At 54.5% G+C, this 7,500-nt stretch overlaps 1 protein-coding gene across 1 annotated transcript in view; it reads right to left on the reverse strand.

The window, feature by feature from the left end:
* Positions 1 to 7,500, reverse strand: part of jarid2b (jumonji and AT-rich interaction domain containing 2b) — a 126,389-nt gene that overhangs the window by 19,974 nt on the left and 98,915 nt on the right. Inside the window, exon 6 of the mRNA XM_080836706.1 lies at positions 6,288 to 6,458. Coding sequence (XP_080692832.1) covers positions 6,288 to 6,458 — 171 coding nt within the window. The remainder of the gene's footprint in view (positions 1 to 6,287; positions 6,459 to 7,500) is intronic.

Raw genomic sequence — 7,500 nt, forward strand, 5'->3', positions numbered from 1 at the left:
CACTCACACTCTCTCTGTCTCTCTCTTTCTTTCACTCTCTCTCCATCTCTGTCTATCTCTCTCTCTCACACACACGTACAGAGGACCATGCTTAATGTCTGCCCTGAATTGTATATTAAAATGGTTTCATTTGATTGAGCTACACTTAACTTCCATGTGTGCAGTGTGTGTGTGTGTGTGTGTGTGCGTGCGTGCATGCGTGTGTGTGTGTGTCGTCTGCTGATTCCTGTCTGACACTGGTCTATCAGCACAAGTCCTTTGAGTATCTGGCCACACAGAAACCCCTCTGGTCTGCCAGAGACAGCAGACCTGTTTGCCCTCAGACTGCTAGACCAACACCACTGCAGGGTTAGATCGCTCCCTACACACACACATACACACACACACACACACAAGCAATTAACACACTATGCCCCTGCATCCATAGTTGACAACTTGGCAGGAAAAGGAGGGAAAACTCTTGAGGCAGGTATAATTGTGTGTGTGTGTGTGTGTGTGTGTGTGTGTGTCTGTGTGTGTGTGTGTGTGTGTGTGTGTGTGTGTGTGTGTGTGTGTGTGTGTGTGTGTGTGTGTGTGTGTGTGTGTGTGTGTGTGTGTGTGTGTGTGTGTGTGTGTGTGTGTGTGTGTGAGAGGGAAAACTCTTGAGGCAGGTATATATGTTTGTGTGTGTGTCACTCAGCCTTTGGCTCTCAGTCCTGGCCCGCCTCCAAGGCCCTGTCAATCATGCTGAATAATGAACCACTTTTGGGCTCACCTGTGGGTGTGGGTAAAAGAGAGAGAGAGAGAGAGAGAGAGAGAGAGAGAGAGAGAGAGAGAGAGAGAGAGAGAGAGAGAGAGAGAGATAGAGAAAGAGAGAGAGAGATTGAAAGACTGAGCATCCTTGTGTGTAAGAGTATACGGATAAGGTGGAGCAGGCCGGTGTGAACCCTGTCCAGTCATGCTATGTGTGTGTGTGTGTGTGTGCTTCAGCACTGAAGGTGGAACCCTGTCCAGTCATGCTGTGTGCGTGTGTGTGTGTTTGTGTGTGCTTCAGCACTGAAGGTGGAACCCTGTCCAGTCATGCTGTGTGTGTGTGTGTGTGTGTGTTTCAGCACTGAATGAAGAAAGCGAGTCATTCTGTTCATAATTCAGCCCAGTAAACCACAGACCTACTCTTAGGCCTTTCCCTTCAGAAACCTCTACTGTGCTCCCCCCCCACCCCCCCCCCCCCCCGATCTCTCTCTTCACTCCAGTGGGATTCAATTTCATCTGATTCTACTCAATTTCATTCCATTCAGCTCAGTGATTCAATTCAGAGTACGTTTGACTGAATGCTTTTTTTATAGGTCAACGGGATCCAATTCCAGCCAGTTTCATTTAGTTCTGTTCTATGCCATTTGATTCATATCAATGGCTTTCAATTCAATTCAATTCAGATGAATAATCATGTAGCTAAAAGAGGTTCCTCTACAGACATTTAGTCTAATATACTAATTATTGCTCTGTCCACAATCTTTTATCTCTTCAGTCAGTCAATCTCTCTCTTTCTTTCACTCCATCTCCCCTTCTCCAGGGCTCTCCCGATACTTTCTCTGTGTGTGTGGAGTTGACCGGTTGAGCTCTACACTCTTGGCACTTGTGTGGAGAGAACTGGATGCTTGACATACTTGGCCTCATACTGAGGACTGTGCTGTCCTGTCTCACTCAGGGGGGTTGGGTGTCGTAGGGCCTCGGGAAGATTCTGCTGACAGTGGAGCCTCTCCCCTGCCAGTCACACAGTACAGTACAGTACAGTACAGTACAGTACCCTATCACCCCATCACCAACCCCATCATCACCCCCCTCACCCGCGCCCCCCTCACCCCATCACCACCCCCCTCACCCCATCACCAGCCCCCTCACCCCATCACCAGCCCCCTCACCCCATCACCAGCCCCATCATCACCCCCCTCACCCGCGCCCCCCTCACCCCATCACCAGCCCCCTCACCCCATCACCAACCCCATCATCACCCCCCTCACCCGCGCCCCCCTCACCCCATCACCACCCCCCTCACCCCATCACCAGCCCCCTCACCCCATCACCAGCCCCCTCACCCGCGCCCCCCTCACCCCATCACCACCCCCCTCACCCCATCACCAGCCCCCTCACCCCATCACCAGCCCCCTCACCCGCGCCCCCCTCACCCCATCACCACCCCCCTCACCCATCATCACCCCCCTCACCCCATCACCAGCCCCCTCACCCGCACCCTCCTCACCCCATCACCAGCCCCCTCACCCCATCACCACCCCCCTCACCCCATCACCAGCCCCCTCACCCGCACCCTCCTCACCCCATCACCAGCCCCCTCACCCCATCACCACCCCCCTCACCCCATCACCAGCCCCCTCACCCGCACCCTCCTCACCCCATCACCAGCCCCCTCACCCCATCACCACCCCCCTCACCCGCACCCTCCTCACCCCATCACCAGCCCCCTCACCCCCTCACCCCATCACCAGCCCCCTCACCCGCACCCTCCTCACCCCATCACCACCCCCCTCACCCCATCACCACCCCCATCACCACCCCCCTCACCCCATCACCAGCCCCCTCACCCCATCATCACCCCCTCACCCGCACCCTCCTCACCCCATCACCAGCCCCCTCACCCCCTCACCACCCCCCTCACCCCATCACCCCATCACCCCATCACCAGCCCCCTCACCCCATCACCAGCCCCCTCACCCCATCATCACCCCCTCACCCGCACCCTCCTCACCCCATCACCAGCCCCCTCACCCCCTCACCCCCTCACCCCATCACCCCATCACCAGCCCCCTCACCCCCTCACCAGCCCCCTCACCCCATCACCAGCCCCCTCACCCCATCACCCCATCACCAGCCCCCTCACCCCCTCACCAGCCCCCTCACCCCATCACCAGCCCCCTCACCCCATCATCACCCCCTCACCCGCACCCTCCTCACCCCATCACCAGCCCCCTCACCCCCTCACCCCCTCACCCCATCACCCCATCACCAGCCCCCTCACCCCCTCACCAGCCCCCTCACCCCATCACCAGCCCCCTCACCCCATCACCAGCCCCCTCACCCCCCTCACCCCATCACCAGCCCCCTCACCCCCTCACCCCATCACCAGCCCCCTCACCCCATCACCACCCCCTCATCACCCCATCACCAGCCCCCTCACCCGCGCCCCCCTCACCCCATCACCAGCCCCCTCACCCCATCACCAGCCCCCTCACCCCATCACCACCCCCCTCACCCCATCACCAGCCCCCTCACCCTCCTCACCCCATCACCAGCCCCCTCACCCCCTCACCCCATCACCAGCCCCCTCACCCCATCATCACCCCCCTCACCCCATCACCAGCCCCCTCACCCCCTCACCCCATCACCAGCCCCCTCACCCCATCACCAGCCCCCTCACCCCATCACCAGCCCCCTCACCCCATCATCACCCCCCTCACCCCATCACCAGCCCCCTCACCCCCTCACCCCATCACCAGCCCCCTCACCCCATCACCAGCCCCCTCACCCCATCACCAGCCCCCTCACCCCATCACCCCATCACCAGCCCCCTCACCCCATCACCAGCCCCCTCACCCCATCACCAGCCCCCTCACCCCATCACCAGCCCCCTCACCCCATCACCAGCCCCCTCACCCCATCACCAGCCCCCTCACCCCATCATCACCCTCCTCACCCCATCACCAGCCCCCTCACCCCATCACCAGCCCCCTCACCCCATCACCACCCCCCTCACCCCATCACCAGCCCCCTCACCCTCCTCACCCCATCACCAGCCCCCTCACCCCCTCACCCCATCACCAGCCCCCTCACCCCATCATCACCCCCCTCACCCCATCACCAGCCCCCTCACCCCCTCACCCCATCACCAGCCCCCTCACCCCATCACCAGCCCCCTCACCCCATCACCAGCCCCCTCACCCCATCATCACCCCCCTCACCCCATCACCAGCCCCCTCACCCCCTCACCCCATCACCAGCCCCCTCACCCCATCACCAGCCCCCTCACCCCATCACCAGCCCCCTCACCCCATCACCCCATCACCAGCCCCCTCACCCCATCACCAGCCCCCTCACCCCATCACCAGCCCCCTCACCCCATCACCAGCCCCCTCACCCCATCACCAGCCCCCTCACCCCATCATCACCCTCCTCACCCCATCACCAGCCCCCTCACCCCATCACCAGCCCCCTCACCCCATCACCAGCCCCCTCACCCGCGCCCTCATCACCCCATCACCACCCCCCTCACCTATGGAACCGTACATTCTTTCCACACACACGCTCATCAACACTACACTGGAGCACAGCATGTGTATATATATATATATAGATCACACACACACACAACACTGGAGCACAGCATGTGTATATATATATAGATCACACACACACAACACTGGAGCACAGCATAGATTTCACACACACTCACACACACACTCTGTATGTATATGCATGTGTGTGTGTGTGACCCCTCATATTCTCTGTATGTCTGTCTGTCTGTCTGTCTGTCTCCCCCACTAGTGTGAGCTGCATTCATAAACACCATGTTGCTGCTTCTCTTCTCTTCTCTGTGCTAATTGGAGTTGAGGGAGAGAAGCAGAGTGTCGCTCTCCTCTGTGAGTTCTGCTGCTTCTGCACAGGAGAGACTTGAGTTTGCACACTTTCCTTCTCTCGCACACTCATCTCTGTCTTTTAAAGTGTGCACACTCTCCTTCTCTCACACACTCATCTCTGTCTTTTGAGTGTGCACACTCTCCTTCTCTCGCACACTCATCTCTGTCTTTTAAAGTGTGCACACTCTCCTTCTCTCGCACACTCATCTCTGTCTTTTGAGTGTGCACACTCTCCTTCTCTCGCACACTCATCTCTGTCTTTTGAGTGTGCACACTCTCCTTCTCTCGCACACTCATCTCTGTCTTTTGAGTGTGCACACTCTCCTTCTCTCGCACACTCATCTCTGTCTTTTGAGTGTGCACACTCTCCTTCTCTCGCACACTCATCTCTGTCTTTTGAGTGTGCACACTCTCCTTCTCTCGCACACTCATCTCTGTCTTTTGAGTGTGCACACTCTCCTTCTCTCGCACACTCATCTCTGTCTTTTAAAGTGTGCACACTCTCCTTCTCTCGCACACTCATCTCTGTCTTTTAAAGTGTGCACACTCTCCTTCTCTCGCACACTCATCTCTGTCTTTTGAGTGTGCACTCTCTCCTTCTCTCGCACACTCATCTCTGTCTTTTGAGTGTGCACACTCTCCTTCTCTCGCACACTCATCTCTGTCTTTTGAGTGTGCACACTCTCCTTCTCTCGCACACTCATCTCTGTCTTTTGAGTGTGCACACTCTCCTTCTCTCGCACACTCATCTCTGTCTTTTGAGTGTGCACACTCTCCTTCTCTGGCACACTCATCTTTGTGCCAGAGAAGGAGAGTGTGCACACTCAAAAGACAAAGATGAGTGTGCCAGAGAAGGAGAGTGTGCACACTCAAAAGACAAAGATGAGTGTGCCAGAGAAGGAGAGTGTGCACACTCAAAAGACACTCATCTTTGTCTTTTGAGTGTGTACACTCTCCTTCTCACACACTCATCTCTCTCTTTTGAGTGTGCGCTCTCTCTCTCTCTCTCTCTCTCTCTCTCTCTCTCTCTCTCTCTCTCTCTCTCTCTCTCTCTCTCTCTCTCTCTCTCTCTCTCTCTCTCTCTCTCTCTCTCTCTCTCTCTCTCTCTCTCTCTCTCTCTCTCTCTCTCTCTCTCTCTCTCTCTCTCTCTCTCTCTCTCTCTCTCTCTCTCTCTCTCTCTCTCTCTCTCTCTCTCTCTCTCTCTATAGGGCCTCTTGCTGCTAGAGCTATACATCACTGAACAGCCATCCATCACTTGTGTGTGTGTGAGTGTGTGTGTGTGTGTGTGTGTGTGTGTGTGTGTGTGTGTGTGTGTGTCATTTTAAGCTGTTATTTTCTGTGTATAACTGTGTCAGTCTTCAGTTGAGTGACATAATAACAAGCCAGTCGGAGAGAGTGAGCCGTCACATAAATGGATGTTTTTTCCTGTAGTGTATCTGGAAAACAGCCATTTCTCCAACTGCCTAGTCATTACTCTATGCACAAGTCAGCATAAATCTGAAGGCCCAGGCACACACTGGAGAACTGGATGTGATGAATGTGAATAGATGGACACAGTGTGTGTGTGTGTATGGTGCTGACTGTGTGTGGTGGTGTGGTGTGGGGTGGTGTGGTGTGGTGTGGGGTGGTGTCGGTGTGGTGTGGGTGTATATGACTCACCATGCCCATTAAGTTTTCCTGGCAGTTTGCCCTTCCTTGGTGTTGACTGGCAGGACACCAATGCCACACAAGGGTCAAGCTCCTCCTCCTCACACTCGTCATCACTGTCAAGATCGTCTCCCTCGTGAGAACTCCCGAAATATGTCATGTTGCTTGGCAACGCTGGTGAACCTGGATGGAGGGAATGACAAATGTTTTAAAGATACATCCCAAAGCAGGCCCTATGGTGTCATGTAAAGTAGGATAGAGAGTGATGGTATATTATGTTGGATGTGCCACTGAGACAGTTATTCCATAAACATAATCACTGCTTTAACTGTTCATTCTCCATTTACATAATCAATACTCTAACTGTTTATTCTCCATAAACATAATCACTGCTTTTACTGTTCATTCTCCATATACATAATCTCTTCTTCTATTGTCTATTCTCCATATACATAATCTCTTCTTCTATTGTTTATTCTCCATATACATAATCACTGCTTTTACTGTTCATTCTCCAAACATCCCCTCAGACCTGTGTCTCATTTCTCTGGTGTCTTATGCAAGTGCATCTAGTAGAAAGTGCCTGGTACTGGCCATCATCTGTGCTCAGGATACACTCCAGGTTTGCCTAAACAAAAAGCTGTGTGTGAGTGAGACAAAATGTCACACTAAGGACAGGAACGAGGAAAGAAATAAGTTTCCCAGAATTCCTAGGTCAATTGGGACAAAACCTCTCTCCGTCTTCCTCTTCCTCTCACTATGACTTTTAAATCCTCCCTTTGTCACTCTGGGTCCCTTTCCAAATCCCAGAAACACACATGACTTAGGTGGCACCATTAGGGACACAGCATGAGCTATGTTAATATGGATTCAACTTTTACACAGCCACAGCAAGGACCTGAAGCCACAGGCACAGGCACAGACACAGACAGACACAGACACAGACACAGACACAGACACAGACACAGACACACACTCTAAATCACTAGTGCTCATTAAACCTTGGAGTGGCATGGGGGTGTGACAGACAGCACTAAAAACATGACGTTCTTCACGCACCTCTAGGGTGCAGCGCTCTGCTCTGCCTGTGCCTGTGTGCTATGCTGTGCTGTGGCTTTGGCCACCATCATTCACCACATGGGAGCAGCAACATGGCTGATCCATAAACATGAGCTTCCCCAGGCAGCACGGGAGAACAGTGGCTACACTCACACCTGACAGGAGA

Source organism: Sprattus sprattus (genome assembly GCF_963457725.1).
Source record: "Sprattus sprattus genome assembly, chromosome: 4".
Taxonomy (NCBI): Eukaryota; Metazoa; Chordata; class Actinopteri; order Clupeiformes; family Clupeidae; genus Sprattus; species Sprattus sprattus.